Here is a 25,169-nt window from a genome sequence, read left to right on the forward strand (position 1 = left end):
ACAAACTGCAAAATTCTGTTAACAACACAAGGTCCTACGGTTAGCAGAAATAGTAGACTTAGCAGGGGTCCAAGGAAGGGGGCTAACAGAGAAAACATAGAGGAATTCCACCATTGGTCTGCAGCTGAAGCGAACTGCCGTGTTTTTACTTCAGTGCTTAACTTGCGTAACTGTTGGACCTGGTCTTCTACAAGCCCTGATTCATTTATGTAGAAACAACAGTCTTCTTTTAGAAACATACATGTACCACCTTTTTCAGCAGTGAGTAGGTCTAGGGCCCTCCGGTTCTGCAAGGTTACTTGAGCTAGGGACGTGAGCTGCCGCTGAAGGGATGCAAGGGACTCAGCTGACTCTTCCATAGCAACGGCAAATTGTTGGTACAACTTGTTGCTTTCTATGAGGGTGTGACCTAGGGCTTCCCCCGCCATCCCGGCCGCAATGAGGGATGCGGTGAGGGAGATTCCTGCAATGAGGGGGAGAAATATGGCTCGTGCAGGTCTCGGTCTAGGGACTGGGTGAATAGCAGTACTAGTCCAGTTACCGGTGTACCCTAGGAACTCGCCAGCAGTTAGTAGAGTCATCCGGGGAACTAATGTGACAGGAAGACACAGTAGGTTGGTAACAGAGGGACTAGATAGGTCCTTAGATAATGTCCTATTACACCAGAAGAATATGCCCGGCGGAGCCCTTAGGGTGATATTAGGGGGCACTGCAGTGATGCTGCAGAGGCTGGAATTGGTGTTTTCCCCAGCAGCCACTAGGGCAGCTAACGTTAGGGCTAGACTACCTAACTGCATGTTTGCAGTGAGCTATATTGCCAGCGCAGGGTGAGTTTTAAGGGGTTGTTCTTAGCTCTGTCCACAGTCCACGTGGCCGGTGCTTCAGCTGCTACCGTGATTGGTTCCAGAAGGTCGGAGGTTGGGTCCACTGGCTTGACGTGGGTGTAGTGGATCCACGATGCGATGCCTTTTACCTTCAGGGTGGTGGGTGTGGTCAGGAGTACCTGGAGTGGTCCCTTCCACCTGGGTTCTAGGGTCTCTTGTCGGTGTTGCTTAACCAGGACCCAGTCTCCCAGCTGGTACGGATGGGGTGTCGGTGGGGGACCGGTCTCATATAGCTCTTTCAGCTTGGGCCAGATCTCTTGATGAATTTTCTGCAAGGCTTGTAGGGAAAATAAGAGTTCAGAGACATTTTCTGTTTCAGATTTGAGCAGATCATCTTTTAGACTGGGAACCAGGGGTGGGGGTCTGCCATACATGATTTCGTAAGGGGTAAGGCCTAGTCTGTAAGGGGTATTACGGGCCCGGAACAGAGCGTAGGGGAGAAGGACCACCCAATTAGCGCCAGTTTCTATAGTCAATTTAGTTAAGGTCTCTTTCAAGGTCCGATTCATCCTTTCTACCTGTCCTGAACTCTGGGGCCTGTAAGCGCAATGTAGTTTCCAATTTGCCCCAAGGATGGAAGCCAAATCCTGACTTACCTTAGTGACGAAGGCCGGCCCATTATCTGACCCTATCTGGACGGGGAAGCCATACCTGGGGAGGATATCTTCCAGAATTTTCTTTACTATAACCTGAGCAGTTTCTCTTTTGGTTGGAAATGCTTCAGTCCACCCTGAAAAAGTATCTACAAAGACAAGTAAGTACCGATACCCATACTTTCCTGGCTTTATTTCAGTAAGATCTACTTCCCAGTAGATACCGGGCCTGGTTCCCCTAAGCCTTGTTCCCGCTGCAGCCTGGGACTGGGGGTAGGCATTGTTAAGCTGGCAGACTTTGCAACTTGTCACGATGCTGCTGGCCGTCTCGGCTGTATGTCTGAATTTGAGCTTAGAGCGTCTGATCAGGTCTATCATCCGCCGAGCACCCAGGTGGGTGGTTCGGTGGATGTGTTCTAACACTTGTTGTCCTAATTTTTCTGGTAGGATGGTTTGGTCATTAGTATCAGTCCACCACCCATTCTGGATCTGTTTCAGGGGAAGCTTGTCAATCCACTGGAGATCTTGTTCTGAATAATCAGGGAAATATGGCAAGTCCCAGGGGCCCGGGTCAGGGAGCTGGAGTGCAAGGAGTTGGCTGGGAGCCTTTGCCACATTTCTTGCAGTTTGGTCTGCCAGAAAGTTGCCTTGAGCAGTTGGAGTGGTTGGTTTCTGATGCCCTGGGCAATGCACAATAGCTAACTTTTTTTGGCTTCCATAGCGCTGTTAACAGGGCTAGGATCTCTTGCTTGTTTTTTATCTCTTTTCCTTCAGCCGTTAGTAATCCTCGCTCCCTGTAAATGGCCCCATGTATGTGCGCCGTAGCAAAAGCATATCGGCTGTCTGTATATACTGTCAGCTTCTTCCCTGCCCCTAAGGTAAGAGCTTGGGTGAGCGCTATTGGCTCGGCCTTCTGGGCCGATGTCCCCGGGGGCAGGGGTTCCGCCCAGATTACCTCAGTCTCTGAAGTCACTGCCGCTCCAGCGTACCTCTGGCCTTGACGCATGAAGCTGCTCCCATCAGTGAACCAGACGAGGTCAGCGTCAGGGAGTGGGCGGTCCTGCAGGTCCTCTCGAACTCCGTGCACCTGAGCTAGTATCTCGGTGCAATCATGGAGTGGCGCGTCCAGGTCCGGGTTGGGCAGCAGCGAGGCAGGGTTTAAGGTCGTTGGGGGCAGGAAGGTTATCCTGATTGGATTTCCTTGGTAGGGGGTGAGCCGGGCGTTACTTATACATCGATTAGGTGGCTATTTGAGTACACCTTCGATGGCATGTGGGGTAACGACCCGCAATTCTTGACTTATGACAAGTTTATCAGCATCTTGTACCATCAGAGCCGTGGCCGCAATCATTCGGAGACAAGGGGGCCACCCGGCAGCCACTGGGTCTAACTTCTTTGACAGGTAGGCAACCGGCCTCCACCAGGGGCCTAAGTTCTGAGTTATTACCGCCTTGGCGACACCCTTACTCTCGTCCACGTATAAGTGGAAGGGCTTGGTGACATCAGGTAGTCCCAGTGCAGGTGCAGAGAGTAGGGCGGTTTTGATCTGTTGGATAGCCGACTCGGCTTTGTCTGTCCAATTAAATGGCTGCTGCCCCCGTGCTGCCTGATACAAGGGTTTAGCCAGTTCTGCGAACCCAGGTATCCATAGTCTATAAAATCCCGCTGACCCCAGGAATTCCCTCACTTGTCGGGTGGATTGTGGCCTGGGGATCTGCAGAACAGTTTGCTTCCGGGACATTACAACAGCTGCCTGACTTCCTGGAGCCTCTGGGTCTATGGGGGTGTACTGTCTAAAAGCTTCCATTAATCTTTCTAAGTAGGTAGCTGGGCTTTCTGTCTTTCCCTGCAGAACAGAGTATACTTTAGTCAAATTAGTGGGCTTGCGAGCAGCTGCCCGGAGACCCGCCATTAGAGTCTGGCGATAAAGGTGTAGCCGTCCCCTACCTTCTGCCGTGTTGTAGTCCCACGCCAGCCTGTATTCTCTTTCACTTCTCCATTGTGAACAAGATTCGGAGGAGCTGCTGACAATTATTCCAAGTGGGCTGGTGGGTGAACATGACACTATCCAGTAAAGCCAGTAAATCTTTGGGGTTGTCTGAAAACCGAGCACTCTGAGTCTTCCAGTTATACAGATCACTGGTGGAGAATGGCCGGTACTGGAGCGTGGGGATTCCTGTGTCATCTAGGGGTCCTATTTCCCGAAGGGGTAAAGCCACGTGGAGTCAGGCGGCTGGGGGGGGCTAGCCCGCGAAGTGCGCCCTCGCGTCCACCCCATGGCCCCTTCAAAGTTACTTTCCCTTTCAGCGGGCCCATGTGTGCTGGCCACCTCCCGTCCGCCTGCTCCCTCCCGCAGCTTAGCCCTGGGGGCTGGGGCCTGGGGCCCAGAGGGGTACGGAGGGGGTTCTGTGAACAGTGGGTCCCCGCTATCAGGTAGAACAGAATGGGGGGGGCAGTTGGTTGCTTGGATTTTAGTGGTCGAGCAACCAGTGCCTTACAGGGTTCAGGGGCTAATTGGAAAGGGGACAGCCAAGGAGGCAGGTTCTCCAGTAGCACAGATTGCAAGCGGCTCCGGTAGCACAGACTGCAAGCGGCTCCAGTAGCACAGATCGCAAGCGCGCACCGGAAGCACAGATCGCAAGCGCGCACTGGAAGCACAGACCGCAAGCGGCTCCGGTAGCACAGACTGCAAGCGGCTCCGGTAGCACAGATCGCAAGCACGCACCGGTAGCACAGATCGCAAGCGGCTCCGGTAGCACAGATCGCAAGCGGCTCCGGTAGCACAGATCGCAAGCGCGCACCGGAAGCACAGATCGCAAGCACGCACCGGAAGCCCGGGTCAGAGTTAGCTGCTCGGATCGGGATCACGCTCCGGCAGCCCGGATCGCAAACGCACACCGGAAGCCCGGGTCAGAGTTAGCTGCTCGGCAGCTCAGATCGCAATCTAGATCAGACGAGAGCCAGGGGACGTCTCCCACTGGTCTCCACTGGCTGTCCTATAGCGCGTCCGCCAGGACTGCGCCAGCTCCAGTTTCAGACCTCGCGAGTCACAGATTCAGATTCAGAACAGACACAGACAGATAAACAGAGACGAGCCGGCTCACCTATCAGTAGATCGATCCTAGTAGATCCCTTGACCAGGGGTCTGGTGGGCTTGGGGAATCCCGGACGAGCCCCCAGATGTTATGCCCAGACCGTTTGTTTCCCAAAGAAGACCACCAGAATCCAGAGTCAAAGCCAAGCGGCAAGGATCTTTACTACAAGTTCGAACTTGGTCCCTTCATTCCACAGCATACAGGAGGGCCTCGAACAATGCGAGTGCTTGCTTTTTATAGCCCGATGTAAACAGGATATGTAAAGTTACAGGGAACAAGGTAATTCTCTCGGTTACAGCATTACAATTGGTTAACATTATACATTTAGCATTCCTTATCGGAGATCTCCCAGGTGATGTTTTTCTGAAGTTTGAAAGAAATATGGAGGAATGTGTTTGTGCTGGACTCAGGAAGTTGGGAGATATATGGGGGATGTGCCTCATTCCTTTCACATCACTCTTTTAAACATATTCAGTAAAGCATTTAAAAATATGGAAATTTACACTATCCTTTTTTTTCCCCAGAACTCAAATTTCCATTCTACTTCCTGTATAGAATTTATATATATACAGACACACACACATATACACACACACACACATATATACACACACACACATATATATACATATATATTTATTTATTTTTTATTTTATTTATTTATTTGTTTTGAGACAGCATCTCACTTCATCACCTGGGCTGGGGTGCAGGGCTATAATCCCAGCTCACTGCAACCTCTGCCTCCTGGGTTCAAGCAATTCTCCTGCCTCAGCCTCCTAAGTAGCAAGGATTACAGGCGTGCACCACCACACGTGGCTCATTTTTGTATTTTAGTAGAGATGGGGTTTCATTATGTTGGCTGGGCTGGTCTCATAAACTCCTGACCTCAGGTGATCTGCCCTCCTCAGCCTCCAAAGCACTGGGATTACAGGTGTGAGCCACCACGCCCGGACAATTCAATACATTTTTAAGCTTGAAAGTCTTCTATTGATCGTTGTATCATCCTTCTCTGTATCAAAATATATATATATAATAAAATGCAAACATTATTCTGATTAGAAGCCTCCAAATATTTTTAAGAGAAACATTTCTTTTGGATTGTTGTTAAATTATTACTAGTATGCATGTCACCAAAACAGCATAAATATTACAATTGTTTAAAATGCAGTCTTTAACGGCATGGATGTTGGGGGTGAATAGGCATGAGAACTCTTTATGTTGCTTAAAAAAGGCAACTTCACATGTTCTGTGTTTGGTGACCTAATGCCATTCAGTAAAGGGGAGAGGGAAGTGTGACAGGATACACAGCATTAAGCCTTCACCACAGACAATCCAAGTTTAAGAAAGACTACAAAGGAAGTTGAAGACCTGGAAATGGGCCTAATTAAAAAATACTCTTACAACCACTTTGTTTTCTCCAGGGCTACCTATCCTTTGCCCATTTGAAGACTCAGACTTACGTTATGGTTTGAGAAAAAATTGTGAGACGTGGATAGTGCAAAGTTACGCTCGAGAGATGGACGTAGCAAAATAAGAGACTTCTGAGGGTTGGGTAGCACCAGAAATACATGTTAATCTGTGGGGTGTAGTGGATGATGGCAAGAAATTCAGAGGTTTTGAAACTGGGTAACTGAGCAGGAGGAGGCTGTCATGCTCTGACAAGGAAATATTGCATTCATTTTTGAACTTCTTTTATATAATCAGTGATTACGATAAATCAAGTTTATTTAGGAGAAAATAAAATCAAACACCCAGATGGGAGTATTCCATTTGTTTTTAGTTTTAATGAGTCATTTTGAATGTGTAATCATTAAACTTGTAAGGGATTGAATTTCCCTTTCTTCATTTCACTCAGCTGAAGATGTTTCAAAATGTTAATTTTACTCAGAGTAGCTTCATACTTGGTATATGTTATTTCATCTAGAATGCATTCTTGCACTTTTTGACACTAAGTCTTAGATACCCCTTGCAAAATAATTCCCAGTTTTTCCTCTGATGAATTGTGCCCATTAGTGAATTCTGTGGAGAGATGATCCTATGAAGATAGGGCAATAGCAATCATCTAAACATTATACAGAAAATTTTTGATGGGGCCAGGCACAGTGGCTCATGCCTGTAATCCCAGCACTTCGGGAGGCCAAGGCGGATGTATTACAAGGTCAGGACTTTGAGACCAGTCTGGCCAACATGGTGAAACCCTGTCTGTACTGAAAATACAAAAAATTAGCTGGGCGTGGTGGCGGGTGCCTGTAATCCCAGCTACTTGGGAGGCTGAGGCAGGAGAATTGCTTGAACCCAGGAGATGGAGGTTGCAGTGAGCCAAGATCACGCCCCTGTACTCCAGCCTGGGCAACACTGTGAGTCTGTCTCAAAAAAAAAAAGACAGAAAAGAAAATTCTTGATGGTCCCCATTACTATCCTTCCTAGTTCACTTCAGCATATTACACATTCTGTTAGACTCGTCTTTGAAATATCTTTTTCTCTAGCTGTCTTCTATATTTTCAGTTTCTAAGTTTGAAACATTAAAAAGTCAGAGTACTTGATGTGGAAATCACTTTTTCTCACCTAAGATAGAAGGAAATTCTTATTTATTTATTTATTTTTGAGACAGAGTTTGACTCACTTCCCTAGGCTGGAGTGCAGTGGTGCAATCTTGGTTCATTGCAACCTCTACTACCCGGGCTCAAGCAATCCTGCCACCTCAGCCTCGTGGATCCCTGAGATTATAGGGGTACACCACCACACCTGGCTTATCTTAGTATTATTTATGGAGATGGAATTTCACCATGTTGCCCAGGCTGGTCTCAAACTCCTGGGTTAAAGCAATCTGCCTGCATGAGCCACTGTGCTTGTTCTGAAGGATATTCTTAGCATGTAATAAAGTGTACTGGATTTCCTTAATCATTGTTATTTAGGCGTATGCTTACCTAGTTCTTTAGCCAGGTTAACATAAGGTATTAATGATGTAATTTACAACACATTTGCTCATTGGAAACAAAGAGCACTGCAAAGCCTGCTTTTAAAAAACAAAAAAATCAACTTTAAAAATAAAAAACAACAAAAAACCCCAAAAGAACAAAATACAAAAAAAGAAAAAAAAATCAACTGTAATCTTACAAAAATTCCAAAATTTAACATTTCAAAATGCTTATGTATCAAATGATTTCTTCTGTTAACATGGGCAAAACCTTGCAAAAAAGGTTAAGTTAGATTTTTTTATTTGTAGAGACCATAGACTGCCGGAAAGGGGGAATTTAAAATCACAATTCCCCCTCTAATAAATTTAAATTTAAATTCCCCCTCTAATATAAATAAATCTATATTTTTTAAATGCATACGATTGTAACTTCTATTTCATTTTTAAAAACAACATTTTTTTTTGAAAACTCAAGTCTTAAAAGTAAATTTGGCTTCCCAAATGGAACTTTGTCCTGATCTTTCTTTACTTGCTAAAGGAGCTGTCTGATCCTATAGCTTTGGAGCTCATGTGTTTAAAAAAGCAGGTTAAAATCTCAAGATATTCTGACAAAGTGTCCTTAGACAAGCCAGCTTACCATGTTGTAACTAGAAGTGCTTTCATTTACATTCCAATTAAAGAACTGACATGTGAAGACAATTTTACCAAGTGAAAACAATTTAAGTAGAACAGGGATGGAATATGTCCCTTGTGGCCTTACAAAAAATATATGTCTGTTTATTAGTTTGTACTTAAAATCCATATTGATCAGTAGCAAAAGACTGCAAAGATCCCATTAATTTATTATTTAATTTTAAGTAATGTCATAAGAGCTACTTTACTTAAACACATGAGACTTTTTTTTAAAAACCCACCCATTTCTGACATAACCAAACTAAGGAAAATTTTGCAAATTGTGAAAATTAAAACTTATCTTTGACATATATAATGTTACATATATTTTATATATCAGAAACCACATAATATAGGCCAGGCGCAGTGGCCTACACCTGTGGTCCCAGCACTTTGGGAGGCCGAGGTGGGTGGATGACCTGAGGTCAGGAGTTCAAGACCAGCCTGGCCAACATGGTGAAAACGTATCTCTACCAAAAATGCTAAAATTAGCCAGGCATTGTGGCACACACCTGTAATCCCAGCTACTCGGGAGGCTGAGGCAGGAGAATCGCTTGAACCCAGGAGGCAGAGCTGAGATCATGCTACTGCACTCCAGCCTGGACAACAGAGCTAGATGTTGTCTCAAAAATAACCCAAAAAACTACCTAATATATATCAAAGACTATGTATAATATACATAATATGTATATATTCTATGCCTTGTTTTAGAAAGATTACTTTCTACTGTTTTCTTCCTCTTCCACTCCCAGAAATGATTTATTGTTAATTAACACCTTCATGCAAATGAGTTTGTGCTATTCCTCAAGAATTAGTATATGTATAGAGAGGATTACAGGTAGATCAATCCATAGGAATGATGCTCCTGTGAAAGACACTTGATTGAGCAATGTCAAGGGCACTGTGTTTATATTCCATTGCCACCATTGTGCCGTGGTCATGGTATTTAATTTCTCTAAATCTAAGATCGAGTGAAGTAAAACTACTACTTTTTTCTGAGGTTTAAATGAGTCAATGAGTGTGACTCAGTACATTGTCTAGCACATACAGATGCAAACTGCTATCATTACTGTTACTATTTATGCTACTACTACTGAAGCAGGATTATTTCCCTGATCCCTTTGTGGGCGGGAACTGGAGTGCACAGGCACTAGAACTAGCCAGCTGCTTCAATGTCAGCAGGGGCAGTCTCTACTTGCTCGGTCCTGCTGTGTTCCACACCTTATGGGTGGGGGAGTGCAGGTAAGTAGGTGCAGGAGCTGGGGCAAGTGGGTGCCGGCAGTCAAAAATCTCCATGCAGGCCCTGTGGCAGTCTCTAGGGAGGTGCCCGAGACCCCTGAAGCCCCAGAAGGAATGTTACAGTGCCCTTTTAGCTTTGCCATTCATGGACGGCTTAAGTGTTAACAGTGGAGGGTGCACTCACACTCATGGCACCCAAGTTCTTGTCCGGCTTCTAGGAGCAATGAGGTTGCATGAACGAATTAGAGATGGTAAATGCAGAGGATTTTATTACTGATGAAGGTGGCTCTCAAAGGGAATGGATTGGGAAGGTAATCTTCTCCTTTCTGAAGCTATGCCTTCAGGCTGTCCCTTTGAAGTCAAGCTGCTTCTCACTGACGTCCAACTATAATCTCCAGTGTCCAGCTGTTTCTCCTCTCTCTGCTGGCTGAGCCTGGGGTTTTTATGGGCACAGGATGTGGGATGGGGAAGGCTATGGGTGGTTTTGGAAGGGACAACATTTGAGCAGGAAAATAGGGATGTAAGTTCTCATTTTGGGCTGCAGTTCCAGGCTTGAGGATGGAGCCCTCACCAGTGACCTGCCCTTTTCTACCCAGAATTTCCCTGCCTCCTCTGCCTATCACTACTACTGTATCACTAATAGTACCATAATTTGGAATGGGCTGGGGAACCTTTTTTGTTCTCTGTAATCATTCCAATTAAATGGCTTCTTATGGCCCATTTTTCAAATACTTTTTTTTAGGTCAACGACTTGTAATTGTACATATTTATAGGGTACAATTTGATATTTCCATTCATACATATGTTGCATAATGATCAAACAGGGTATTTAGCTTGAACATCACCTTACGCGTTCATCATTGCTTTGGGTGTGGACATTCAAAAGCCTCTCTTCTAGCTATTTTGTAATTATGTTCCATGTTGGTTGTTTTTTTGTTTTTGTTTTTGTTTTGTTTTGTTTTTTGTTTGTTTTTTGAGATGGAGTTTCACTCTTGCTGCCCAGGCTAGAGTGCAATGGCGTGATCTTGGCTCACTGCAGCCTCTGCCTCCCAGGTTCAAGAGATTCCCCTTCCTCAGCCTCCCAAGTAGCTGGGATTACAGCCACCTGCCACCACGCAAAGATAATTTTTTGTATTAATAGAGATGGGGTTTCACTGTGTTGGCCAGGCTGGTCTTGAACTCCTGACCTCAGGTGATCCACCCACCTCTGCCTCCCAAAGTGCTGGGATTCCAGGCATGAGCCACTGCACCCAGCCCTGTTCCATGTTCTTAAGACCTAAAGTCTTAAAATAACTTCTAAGCTAGGCATGGTGGCTCACACCTGTAATCCCAGCATTTTGGGAGGCTGAGGCAGGAGGATCCCTTGAGCTCAGGAGTTCACTTGAACTTAGGAGGTGGACTCTGCAGTGAGCTGTGATCACGCCACTGCATTCCAACCTGGGTGATGGAGTGAGACCCTGTTTCAAAACAACAACAACAACAAAAAACAACTTTTAAGACTTCCCTTTCTGTACAATACATTTAAGAGGTGGAGGAGAGAATTGTCTATCCCTGTTTTCTTCTTTTATCTTCCTTCTCATTTGTATAGCTTTTCAAATAAAGAAATTTTTTCTTTTTATATCTATTTATTTTTTCCATTCTCTCATCATAGCTCCAGGGACAACATTGTTCCAATGGTAATAACTTGTTCAGGAATAAGTCTAAGATGTTTTGCTGATTCTTATCGCTGATTTTCCTTTGTTTGTTGTTTTCATATTCAGATTTCTCTCTCCTGTTATGCTAATGTAGAAGTATTATGAGCCCCTTGAGTCTAAGTGCTTGGGTGATTTGGACCCTGCTTAAAAGAAAGGTTTTTTTTTTCCTTCGTTTTTGAAGAAATTGAGCTCAGACCTAATGATCTATTGTCAAGAAATACTGTTAGCTTTATGTTAGTCTTTGAAAATCATTTCATTTTTCTCAAACTCACTAGATAGTATCACATATAATTTTATAATTTAGTTGTTTCAAGATGATAGCAAGAGTAATGAATCTTTGTTTTAATAATGGTTGTTTTCAGCAATGATTAGTTTTTTATTCTATTTTTCTCAGTTTTTCAAAATTTAAAGAAATATGCATTGCCTTTAATAGAGAAAAGTATGTGTATTTTTAAAGAACAATGGAGATTTTTTCATTCCTTTATGTGCACTACTTATTTTATGCGTCTTTTGTCTAAGAGAATGGGACAGGTTCAGCCTTATAAGATGCTATAAGCCCAACCCTCAAATGTACAACTCTGTCTTTAGGACTTTAACAAAATGTGTAGTAACTGGTATATTTAATAAAAAAAGTAAATAGATAGAGAATCATTAATTGATCTCCAAGTATACTTGTTTTTCTAAATATACTTTTAAAGATATATCAGTGGTATTATTAGACTTAGAAAAGCCAGAAGAACTGATATGGCAGGTCACTAGGTTATTTTATAAAATACACAGCCTTGTATTTTAAGACACTAGGTATATTATGTGTGTCAAAATCAGATCAAGTTAGAATTTTGAGAGTTTACTATGCATGCAAAAGAAAAGTTTATGAACCAGAAAGACCTCAAACTGGAAAATGGCACGAAGTCTCAATTTTACAGCCACTACGGCACGGTTCATAGACTGTAAAATAGGAAGTATTTTGACCTTTCCCATGACTGGCTGTCCTATATTCTTCTTTAAGGCAAACAAAGATGTGTACGCTGATTTGTCTGTAGCTGATTGGTTTAACTTCACTGACTCAAAAGGACAAAAAGTCTATGTTTGTGTTTGGGGTTATTGTTCTGAGGAAATCAAGATGCCTCAAGTTTTGGTTACCTATGGACAGTGGCCTTGTGTATCTAAACTGTGGCCACCATTTTTATTTATTAAACATATGTTATCTTTGCAGTTTGTCTGGAAACTTTGTTTTTTTTTTTTTTGAGACAGAGTCTCATTCACTCTGTCACCCAGGCTGGAGTGCAGTGGCACAATCTCAGCTCACTGCAACCTCTACCTCCTGAGTTCAAGTGATTGTCCTCAGCCTCCTGAGTAGCTGGGACTACAGGTGTGCACCATCACGCCCAGCTAATTTTTGTATTTTTAGTAGCGATGGGGTTTTACCATGTTGGCGAGGCTGGTCTTTAGTTCCTGACCTCAAGTGATCCGCCCACCTCAGCCTCCCAAAGTGCTGGGGTTATAAGCGTGAGACACCGTGCCTGGCTAGGAAACATTTTTATCTTTCAAAATTGAGCTCTACTTGGGGTAAAACCTTTTGTTGCTTCTTCCTCCCCTGTTGTAACCTTCATAGTTGATAGACACTTCCGTCCTAATATTTATTGAAAATTAGTTAAGAAAAAAGACTCTGTGCTATGACAAGATAAGGTTCTAAATCCAGTTATTCCACTTACTGCTCTTGACTGTAGACACATCATTTGATTTTATTTTTTGGGACAGGGTTTTACTCTGTCACCCAGACTGGAGTGTAGCGACCCAATCATGACTCATGGCAGCCTTGACTTCCTGGGCTCACGTGATCCTTCTTCCTTAGCCTCCCACGTAGTTGGAACTCCAGGCACACATTACCATCCCCAACTTTTTTTTTTTTCTCACTTGTAGACATGGGGTCCCACTAGTTGCCCAGGTTTGACTTGGACTCCTGCATTCAAGCTATCCTCCTATCCTGGCCTCCCAAAGTGTTGGGATTACAGGTGTGAGTCACTGCATCTGGCCAGGCATATCATTTTCAACATCTCTAAACTTTGGTGTTTTTATCCATAACATGAGAATGCATCACTAGATTAATCAAAGTCCTTCAAAGAAACATAATGGGTGTGTGTGGCGGGGGGGTGTGAAGTGAGGGAGAATTCATCCTTGGTCTGTCATTTTGTTTAATTTGAGCCCTCAAAGGATTGGATGCTACCGACCGTTGATAAGGATGGATCTTCTTTTACTTGAAATGCTAATCTGTTCTGGAAATACCCTCACAGACACCCAGAAATAATGTTTTATCAGCTATCTGTGCATTCAGTAGCCCTGTCAACACATAACATTATCACAGTAAGGATAAACTAAGTTATGTTGTATAGTAAAATCGCCTCCAAAATCTCAGTGGCTTATAGAAACAAAAATTTATTTCTTGTTTATGTTACACACCCATCATGTACTGGCTGAAGCTCTGTTCGAGTTTTCTCCACTTGAGAATTTAGACCATGGAATTATGGGGGAAAAGAGACTAAGAGAATCACTGGTTTTTTGTGTCTATTTTTATTTATTTATTTATTTAGACACTGAGTATTGCTCTGTTGCCAGGCTGGAGTGCAGTGGCACGATCTCAGCTCACTGAAACCTCCACCTCCCGGGTTCAAGTGATTCTCCTGCCTCAGCCTCCCGAGTAGCTGGGATTACAGGCACGCACCACCACTCCAAGTTAATTTTAATCAGGTCATAGATAAATGACTTAAATATTTTAAGATAAATCTTTAACATCTGCCTTTCCATTGGATTCCTCAATTATGTATGTCATATTTAAGAGAAGCCAATAAAACTCTCTGAGCTGAAGGTACAGCCTGAACTGCCCTTTCCTCATTAAATTGATCAGCTATTGATTCATTCTGTTAGTGTGTAGTAGTCTTTTCTTAAATGGAGCAAAGGCAATTGTGTGTAGATTTTAAAGCTTTTTATAGCATATACCTGTTCATATAGTGTTTGAATCATCAAAGATTTCACTGTTAGTTTTAGTTTTTCTCTTTGTTATTTTATTTTAAAACTAATACAGCAAAATTGAGTTTTTTGTATGTGTCCCGTTCTGTGCATTTTAATATATACATATAGATCTATATAACCACCACCATCATCATGAGACAAAAACTCTATTTTGATTTCTTGTCCTTAACAGAGGAGAAGAATAATTTAAAAACAAATTAGGCTGGGCGTGGTGGCTCACACCTGTAATCCTAGCACTTTGGGAGGCTGAGGCAGGCAGATCACCTGAGGTCAGAAATTCGAGACCAGTCTGGCCAACATGGTAAAACCCTGTCTCTACTAAAAATACAAAAATTAGCCGGGCACGGTGGCACATGCCTGTAGTCCCCGCTACTCGGGAGGCTGAGGGAGGAGAATGGCATGAACCTGGGAGGTGGAGGTTGCAGTGAGCAAAGATTGCACCACTGCACTCCAGCATGGACGATAGAGCAAGACTCTGTCTCAAAAATAAAAAAGAAAAATAAATGAAAAAAAAAACACTGATAATATTAGTTGAAAATAAATGTGTTTGTGTGTGTAATTGTAACTGTTAGCATTTTATCATTGGTTTCAAGATGTATATTTCCATCTTCATAATGTAAAGCCTGGTGATTGACTGTGACACTAAGATGAAGTGGTAATGGTAAGGGAACATTGAAGTCCTTTTGCATTTCTGTAAACACTAATTACAACAGATGTTTTGTCTCAACCTGTTTTAGCACAAATACTGAAAATGTTAACTCTTTGCAGTTTAGAAGAGAATTTCCTGTTATAATTAAGTTGTAGGTCAAATGTAAATTAGAATCTGTTCACAATATCTTATCTTTGTCATTTGGGTCATAAGAATTGGAAATTTTCCTTTCTTGTGCTCCCTCATTCACTTTCTGATGCTATTAATGACAATTTATTATTAATTGCTAGAGTAAACGTAGGTATTGGTAATTCACTTAGTAGCTGTTACAGTGTCGTTAATGAAGTAATGGATGAAATATGTTTCTGGTCTTACTCTATCTTATATGACTTGGTAAGTGTTGAAGGTGAATCCAGAAATAGGATTTCCTAGAACACTGGCATTGGTCTTTTGACCATTGCCTAGAAGTCTTTGTGGGACTTATGCCAAAATAACCATATCAATTAATTGGGACAATCAGTCATTTATACATTCAACTACAGTGTAAGTATTTGGGGCCAGGAATTGAGCAAGGGAATAGGGAAATGAACATAAACAAGATATACCCATGGGATATGAGGACGTATGGTTCAATTGCAGGATAAGGAAGTAAGAGCTAATACAAATTTATGCAGTGTGCTTTGGCATTGAGAGTAGAGCTATCAACTGTCTGGAAAAAGATATAAAAAACATAATATTGCTACAGTAGGAACAAAAGCATTATGCTAAGTGAAATAAGCCAGATACAAAGGAACAAATATTATATGATTTCAATTGCAATGGTTCAATTCATAGAGACAGTAGAATTGTGGTTATGAGAGGCTTGGGGAGCAGTTATGGGAGAGTTGTTTAATGGGTACAGAGTTTCAGTCTGGGAAGATCAAAAGGTTCTGGAGATGCACAGTGGGTGATGGTTGTCCAACATTGACTGGACTTAATGTCACTGAACTGTATACCTAAAAATGGTTCAAAATCAACCAGGCAAGCCTAGGCATGGTGGCTCATGCCTGTAATCCCAGCACTTTGGGAGGCAGAAGTGGGTAGGTCACTTGAGGTCACGAGTTCAAGACCAGCCTGGCCAACACGGTGAAACCCCATTTCTACTAAAATACAAAAAGTAGTCCCAGCTACTCAAGAGGCTGAGGCAGGAGAATCACTTGAACCCAGGAGGCAGAAGTTATAGTGAGCGGAGATTGTGCCACTGCATTCCAGCCTGGGTGACAGAGGGAGACTCCCTCTCAAAAAAAAAAAAAAAAAGAAATAAATCAACCAGGGTCAGTCAGTGTCATGCATCTGTCGTCCCAGCTACTTGGGAAGCTGAGGTGCATAGATGGCTCGAGTTCAGGGGTTTGAGTCCAACCTGGGCAACATAGCGAGACCCTGTCTCTTTAAAAAAAAAAAAATTAAATGGTAAGTTGTATGTCTATTTTACCTCAACAAAACAATAAAAGTAAGAATTTCATTCTTACTTTTGATAATGATAAGTATCAATAAATGATAAGATAATATTATCATTGTCACATTCTGCTCATTTTAAGAGATTCTTAATTTTTCTAAGGAATTTTTATACTTTTCCCCCATCTTTTTTTTTCTTTTTTTTTTTTTTTTTTTTTTTTTTTTTTTTTTTTGAGATACTCTATCACCCAGGCTGGAATGCAGTGGCACAGTCTCGCCTCACTGCAACCTCCGAGTCTTGGGCTCAAGCAATTCTCATGGCTTAGCCTCCTGAGTAGCTGGGATTATAGGCACGCACGAACATACTCAGCGAATACATATATTGTATTATTAGTAGAGATGAGGTTTCACCATGTTGGCCAAGCTGGTCTCAAACTCCTGACCTCAAGTGATGTGATGTGCCTGCCTCAACCTCCCAAAGTGCTGGGATTACTGGTGTGAGCCACTTCATCCAGCCCACCTTTCTCCCGTTTTTTTTTTGTCTCTGTTATAATTTTTCTAATAAGATCTTATATGTACCAGCTAATCTCTAGCAAGGCTATGCCATTAGAATGTTTGTGTTAGAGCCAGGAAATATAGGTGAAACTTGCTTTACCACCTTAGTCAAGCTAATATAATTCAGAACATGTGAAATAGTTTTGCATTAAATGATATATTTAATAAATTCTAAATTCCCATGTTTTATTATTTAATTGAAATAAAGCTAGGCATGGTGGGCATGGTTGCTGATACCTGTAATACCAGCAGTTTAGGAGGCTGAGGCAGGAGAATCACTTGAGCCCAGGAGTTCAAGATCAGTGAGCCTGGGCAACATAGTGGGACCCCGTCTCTAGAAAAAATGTAAAAATTAGCCTGGCGTGGTAGCATGTGCTTGTCATCCCAGCTACTCAAGAGGCTGAGGTGGGAGGATCACTTGAGGCTAGGAGGTCAAAGCTGCAGTGAGCCATGATTGCACTTTGGCACTCCAGCCTGGGCAACAGAATGAGACTCTGTCCCAAAGAAAAAACAAAGAAAAAAAAAAGAAATAAATCCTTAGATGTTACAATATGGTTAACCCTTGAAACCAATAAGTGAAAGAAGCCAGTCATGAAAGAAGTCACATATTATATGAGTCTATTTATGTAAAACGTCCAGAACAGGCAAATCTGTAGAGTTAGCAAGTAGACTAGTGGTTGTTTTAGAGCTAGAAGGGTCATGAAATGAGGGAAAATGGGAGTGGCAGCTAATGGGTACAGGGTTTGTTTTGGGGGAAGGAAAATGTTCTAAAATTAGATTGTGGTAATGGTTTTACAATCCCGTGAATATACTAAAAAATGTTAATTGTATACTTTGAATGGATAAATTGTATGGTATATGAATTAAATCTCAAGCTATTTTGAAAATGTTTAAAGGAAATGGGATAGTTTATCTTTTTTTGAAGGCTTTTTTTTTTCCTTTAGCATATCACTTATATGAGCTGAAAACAACAGAGCGGTGTAAAGTTTAGAATTTTGAATATGCATGTACTTCATAACAAAGCTGTTGTCTGAGAGGGCTTTCTGTTTGATCACTATCCGTGTGGACGTAAACGCATCTCAATGCAAGTGTTAACATCTTCTGTAAACCTTCACATACTAAGTAATTGCACAGGGGCCATGCTGCTGAGGCGAGCACATACTGAGGGATTTTGTTAAGCCAGTAGTACATATATTCAAAACTAAGTAGAATGTAATGATGAGTTTGATGACTGTAGGGCAATAAAAATGAAATTTAGCAGTTCTTTTAAAAATGTAACCATACATAGAACTGCTTTCTAAAATTAAGTCTGTTTTCATTCAATTTATTTTTTTCTTTATATTTTAAGTTCAGAGAAAAATAACAAACACTGAGATGATTATCACTTTGTAAGATGAGGACTCCATGGAATAGTACCAGATAGAAACACTGTTTTTTTAATCTGGCTAGCCATTCTGCAGTTCCTGCTTGTAAATGGTTAATATCTATATTTTAAGCAGCCTTGAAACATCAGCCCTTCCATTGTAAATGACCTAATATTAAAACACATACTTTTTCCATGCTAACTGCTACCAGAGCTCCTCAGCTGCTCCCCCTCCCATGTGAGCACATACATGCCCATCAAATCGGCCCTTCAGCTCAGACTCACCCAGCTCAGAGCACCGAGCTGCTCATGACTGCCTTTCTTTCATCAGCCACAATTTGAGCTAAATTCTTCTATTTCCCTTGTCAAACCTGAGACCCTTCCCTTCACTTGTAAATTACGTTCATAAGAAAATGCATTATGGGCTGGGAGCAGTGGCTCATGCCTGTAATCCCAGCACTTAGGGAGTCCAAGGCGGGGGGATCCTGAGGTCGGGAGTTCGAGACCAGCCTGGCCAATATGGTGAAACCCAGTCTCTACTAAAAATACCAAAATTAGCCAGGTATGGTGGTGCGCACCTGTAATCCCAGCTACTCAGGAGGCTGAAGCAGGAGAATCGCTTGAACCCAGGAGGTGGAGGCTGCAGTGAGCCCAGATTGCACCTCTGTACTCCAGCCTGGGTGACAGAGCGAGATGAAAAGAAAAAAGAAAAGAAAAGAGAAAATGCATTGTGATTTCAATCTCAAGCTTCAGCATACCTTTAGAAATATAATCCGTGATGGGGCTACCTTTATTTAAAGTGTCTTGGTTTTTATAGGCATACCTCAGAGATACTGCAGGTTTGGTTCCAGACCTCCGCAAAATAGCAAATATCACCATAAAGCAAGTTACATGATTTTTTTGGTTTCCTAGTGTATATAAAAGTTATGTTTGGCCGGGCGCGGTGGCTCAAGCCTGTAATCCCAGCACTTTGGGAGGCCGAGACGGGCGGATCACGAGGTCAGGAGATCGAGACCATCCTGGCTAACACGGTGAAACCCCGTCTCTACTAAAAATACAAAAAACTAGCCGGGCGAGGTGGCGGGCGCCTGTAGTCCCAGCTACTCAGGAGGCTGAGGCAGGAGAATGGTGCAAACCCGGGAGGCGGAGCTTGCAGTGAGCTGAGATCCGGCCACTGCACTCCAGCCCGGGCTACAGAGCAAGACTCCGTCTCAAAAAAAAAAAAAAAAAAAAGTTATGTTTATACTATATTGTAGTCTGGTAAGTATAAAATAGCATTATATGTAAAAAATACACATACCTTAATTTTAAAATACTTTACTGCTAAAAATGGAGCCTTCAGCGAGTTACTATCTTTTTGCTTGTGGTGGATCTTGCCATGATGTTGATGGCTGTGGACTCATCAGAGTGGTGATTGCTAAATGTTAAGAACGTAGCCGTGGCAGTGCAGCTTGTCTCAGAATTGGAGTCAACTCCCTCAAACGCTGCTTTATCAACTACATTTATGTAATGTCATAAATCCTTTGTTGTCATTTCAACAGTGTTCACAGCATCTTCAACAGGAATACATTCCATCTTGAAACCCCTTTCTTTGCTCATCCATAAGAAACAACTCATCAGCTGTTCAAGTTTGATGATGAGACTGCAGCAATTCCATCACATCTTCAGGCTGCACTTGTAATTCTACTTGTTTTCCTGTGTCCAACATATCTGCAGTTACTTCCTCCATTGAAGTCTTGAACCCCTCAAAGTGATCCATGAGGGCTGAAATCAATGTCTTCCAGACTCCTATTTATATTGATATTTTGTTCTCCTCCCATGAATCACGAAAGTTCTTAATGGCATGTAGAATGACGAGTCCTTTCCAGAAGGCTTTTAATTTACTTTACTTAGATCCATCAGAGTAATCACTATGGCAGTTATAGCCTTACAAAAATGTATTTCTTATATAATGAACTTGAAAGTTGAAATTACTCCTTGGTCCCTGTACTGCAGAATGGATGTTGTGTTTCCCAGCATAAAAACAACATTAATCTCCTTGTACATCCCCATCAGAGCTCTTAGATGACCAGGTGCATTGTCCATGAGCAGTAATATTTTGAAAGGAATCTTTTTTTTCCTGAGCAGTAGGTCTCGATAGTGGGCTTAAAATATCCAGTAAACCATGCTGTCAACACATGTGCTCTCACTAGGCTTTGTTGTTCCATTTATAGAGGAAAGACAAAGTCAATTTATCACAATGCTTGAGGACCCTAGAATTTTCAGAATGGCAAATGAGAACTGGTGTCAACTTACAGTCACCAGTTGCATTATCCCCTAACAAGAGAGTCAGTCTTTCTGTCCTCTGAAGCTTTGAAGCAAGGCTTCAAAGCCTTTTGTATTGACTTATCTAGCTATAGAAGTCCTCGATGCCGCCATTTTTTAATAGAAGGCTGTTTTGTCTGCACTGAAAATCTGCAGTGTGCTGTAGCCGTCTTCATCAGTGATCTTAGCTAAGTCTTCTGGATAATTTGCTACTGCTTCTACTTCAGCACTTGCTTATTCACTTTGCACATTCATGTTATGGAAACTGTTCCTTAAACCTCATGAACCAATCTCTTCTAGCTTCAAACATCTTCTGCAGTCTCCTCACTTCAGTCAGCCTTTATAGAATTGAAGAGAGTTAGGGCCTTGCTCTGGATTAGGTTTGTGCTTAAGGGAACGTTGTGGCTGGTTTGATCATCTATCCAGACCACTGAAACTTTCTCCATATCAGCAGTAAGGCTGTTTGACTTTCTTATCGTTTGTGAGTTCACTGGAGTAGCACTTTTAATTTCCTTCAAGAACTTTTCCTTTGCATTCATAACTTGGCTGACTGGTGCAAGAGGCCTAGCTTTTAACCTGTCTCAGCTTTTCATATGCCTTCCCCACTAAGGTTAATGCCTTCTAGTTTTTGATTTACAGTGAGAAACGTGGGACTTTTCCATCCACTTGAATATGTAAAGGCCTTTGTTGGGTTATTAATTGGCCTAATTTCAATCTTGTTGTATCTCAGAGGATAGGGAGGCCCAAGACCGGAAGAGCCAACTGGAAGAGCAGTCAGAACACAACATGTATTGATTAAATTTGCCATCTTATATGGGCACGGTTTGTGGCACCCCAAAATAATTACAAGAGTAACGTCAAAGGTCACTGATCACAGATCATCACAGCAGATATAATAATAATTTTAAAAGTCTGAAATATTGCAAGAACCACCAAAATGTGACACAGAGAGACAAAGTGAGCACATGCTGTTGAAGAAATTTGCCAGTGCACATGCTTGACACAGGGTTGCCTCAAACCTTCAATCTGTAAGAAACATAATATTTGGGAAGTACAATAAAATGAGGTATGCCTGTACTTATGTGTATACCTATAGATTTACATATAATTCTTCATTTGTTCCAGAAATTAAGGCAGGCTGATTAAATGCCTGTTTACCTCCTTGAATATATGTTTGTTTACCTGGTTGAGCCCAACCGAAATATTACTAAATGAAAGTTTGTCTTCCTATTGAAATTACAGTTTATACCTCTTTTCGTGTATATTGATGTAGTTGTATTTAAATGTTTCTGTATTTAAATGTTTAGTGGTGTGCTTAGCACAGTATAAGCTATTGTAGAGATCCAGAGGGAAGAGTAAAATATAATTCCTGGCCTTGTAGCATTCAGTTCTGGAGATTCATTATTGTATTGCCAGGAAGAGCTAAGTAAACACTTTGGTAATACCCAGAACAGGTTGCTGAGAAGTCATAAAGGAAGAAGTTTTTGAAAGGTGAAGAGAACACAAGTTGTCCTAAACTAAGAGTGCTGAGCAAGAAGAGGAATGGAAGAAAAAGCAAAACAAAAAATACGTGTTTTGTCTCCTTGGGTACATTAATCTGTGTTAAGTCATGATTCTCTTAGTGGCAGAAACATAAACTTTAATTAAGGGGCAAGTGTAATTTTATTTTGTGTTCTAGCAGTATGAAGTTGCAAGGCCTGTAGTATGAAACTAAAGATAATTACTAGTGGGAAGGTTTATTTTGAGAACCATGGGGGTGGTGGGGGGAGGGGGAAACCACCACTTTTATCCTACTTGTTTGCTATTAACATTTTAATTTGTAAATTGGCATACTGTAGCAGGGCAAAGTTTCATCTAGCGCAGTATCCTGTTTATAGTAGGAGGCCACCCTGAGTGTTTCCAAGAGAAACTGCACCACCCTCTCTGGCCCGGGGTCATGTTTGCTGGTAAACCCCTTTCAAATTTATGTCATGCAAATCAGTACCAGTTACTTCTCCTTCACCTGCTAGTTCGGGAACTAGCTTATCAGAAAGCTGTTTTATTTATTGATTCATAGGTTCCCTGTAATCCACATAAAATTGTGTTACCAGGAACTTAAAATACTTGCCAAAAGAAAAAAATTTAAAAATTAGATGATTTACATATGGAGTACTTATTCTATTAGTATATACTGGGTTATCTTAATTTATTTTCACAATAGCCCAGTAGCCCTATGAGATGAATATTATCCCTCTCTCCATTTTATAGATGAGAAAAAGGCGCACAGCCCGAGTGCGAAGTTTCATCTCACAAAGTGTATTACGTGTCAAAATGTCATTTCTCACCACAATAGATATGTCTAGAGCTGTGAGTGCTGCCACTTTAGAAAACAAAGATCTTTGTACAATTATGTTTCTTAAATTTGGTGGTGGGATTTTGATGTTCAAGTGTGAAGAACCTGAAAGGCAGAGGATCCTAGCATAAGGCCAGCATATTTACTGCAGGATGGGTAATGTGAGTGTGGCTCTGCCTCGCCCAGCTCTAGGTGTGCAGTATGGCTACAAAGAGCCTGCTGAGGCTAGGCACCGTGACTCACTCCTGTAATCTCAGCACTTTGAGAGGCCAAGGCAGGTGGATCACTTGAGGTCAGGAGTTCAAGACCAGCCTGGCCAACATGGTGAAACCCCATCTCTACTAAAACCACAAAAATTAGCCGGGTGTGGTGGCACACGCCTGGAATCCCAGCTACTTGGGAGGCTGAGGCAGGAGAATTGCTTGAACCCGGGAGGCGGAGGTTGCAGTGAGTTGAGATTGTGCCACTGCACTCCAGCCTGGGTGACAGAGCAAAACTCCATCTCAAAAAAAAGAAAGAAAGAAAAAAAAAAAGAGCCTACTGAATACCCAGCCCAGAAGTTTAACAGTTTCATAAAAGTGTATCCAGCTGTTTTTCTACTAAATAAGAAATTCTTCAACTCCAATTCCAATTTAGTAGTCTATATGTAACAAGGTTAGTAAGGTATATATACCTATTAATTCCAGATAGAGAAAGTGTGGATAAAGGATATCTATGAGTAATTTTATTTTATAGTCTGAACTTCTTAGTAAAAGGAGTATTTTAAACAACTGCTACTAAGAAGGTGACTGATTTGAGTTCATCTCTGGGCTTCCACTTTGGCTAAAATGCTAATGTTCACAGTCAATGAAAAGAAAATGGAGAAACACAGGGCATGGTTGATCCATATGCATGACTGAAGAGCTAAGAGGTAACTGGACGGAATTAGCTGGCTCTTTGATTCCATAAGATCCTTCAAAATACTTTCTGAAGGATGCAATTAGGTAACAGATGTGAAAGTGCAATACTTTGAAAATTAAGAATCACTGGCACATGCAAGTTATTAATGAGCCGCTCCCTTTATGACGTTTTTATTCACTGCTGGACTCTGAAAGGCTGTATGCGCCTGCTGTCTCTTTCTTTTCATTTTTCTTTTTCTTTTTTTCTTTCTGTTTCTTTTCTTTTTTCTTTTTCTCTTTCTCTCCTTCCTTTCCTCCCTCTCTTTCAAATCGATGACCTGACAGCATGCAGCAGTGGAGAGGGACCACATTAGTCAACTTACCTAATGCTTGCATGAATGGTGACATTACACAAGTTCACCTCTGTCTTTCTATTCGACCGCTTTGTGTCCTTCGCGTAATTTTTAAACACTCTCTGAGTTTTTTAATGTGTTTCACTTAAATGTATTCTCTTTCACTTGGCAAGATACGTTCTTCTTTCTCTTCCTCTCTTCTTTCACTTCTTTTTATGCATCTTAAGTATGAATGTCAGTAGGTGCCCATTGGTGAAGTGGCTGGCCTTACTGTCTGATCATGTGCCTTTTGCATAATAGATACTCAAAATATATGTGAATGAAATTTAAAAAATAAGAAACAGGTGAGTTGCAGAGTTTTTTTCCCTCATTTTTTTTTTTTTTTTTTTTACAAATATGTCATTTGTCCTGGCAATAATATTTGTATTAAAAAATGTGTTAACCTAAATTTGGAAATTTTCTCTATTCAAGTATAGGGGATTATGGGATCTCAGGTGTTTGCCTTAAATATTGATGTTTTTCCTACAAATGTAACAAGGCAGAATGTAAAACTCCTTTGAAGTGAAGTAGGAATGGTGTTTGTTTTGGAGTACTGAAAAATCTTTTTACTCTTTAGGTATTATATGAGTTTATCTCTGTTTTGTCACCTAAGAGAAACAGAAAGCATGAGGAAATAATTCTTCTGTGGAATCTTCTGAAAGTGATATTGAATTCCCAAATCTCATCATAGAATATTGCCAATTGATGTTCACTATAAGAGGCTTGATGATTGGTCTGTTTTCAACTAGTATGTTTATTTGCTTGTGCTTGTGATGTTGATGTGAGGAAAACCATTCCACAATTTGTTAAAATGATTAATGTTTTCTCCTTCCATTTTTTTAAGGAAATGGCAAAAATCCTTAATCACCCCAGAGTCTACGCTTTTCTGCACATACCAGTCCAGTCTGCCTCCGACAGCGTACTCATGGAAATGAAAAGAGAATACTGTGTGGCTGACTTCAAAAGAGTAGTGGATTTTCTGAAAGAGAAGTAAGTCTGTTAGTACTTAAGAAAATAACCATTTCTTTTTTCTTTCAAGAGCTTGTGGCAAAAATGCACTTATTGCAGCCTTACAATTAAAGGTACAAGAGAGAAGGCGAGACTTTCGAAGCTTTCAAAGCCTTTAAGTCTTCTTGGC

At 41.6% G+C, this 25,169-nt stretch overlaps 1 protein-coding gene across 3 annotated transcripts in view; it reads left to right on the top strand.

Annotated features, from left to right (window-relative positions):
- The window catches only part of CDKAL1 (CDK5 regulatory subunit associated protein 1 like 1), a 712,749-nt gene that overhangs the window by 456,865 nt on the left and 230,715 nt on the right, over positions 1 to 25,169 (top strand). For all 3 annotated transcript variants that reach the window (XM_050789551.1, XM_050789550.1, XM_050789549.1), the window contains one exon: positions 24,876 to 25,021. In XM_050789551.1, coding sequence (XP_050645508.1) covers positions 24,876 to 25,021 — 146 coding nt within the window. The remainder of the gene's footprint in view (positions 1 to 24,875; positions 25,022 to 25,169) is intronic.

Source organism: Macaca thibetana, chromosome 4 (assembly GCF_024542745.1).
Source record: "Macaca thibetana thibetana isolate TM-01 chromosome 4, ASM2454274v1, whole genome shotgun sequence".
NCBI lineage: Eukaryota > Metazoa > Chordata > Mammalia > Primates > Cercopithecidae > Macaca > Macaca thibetana.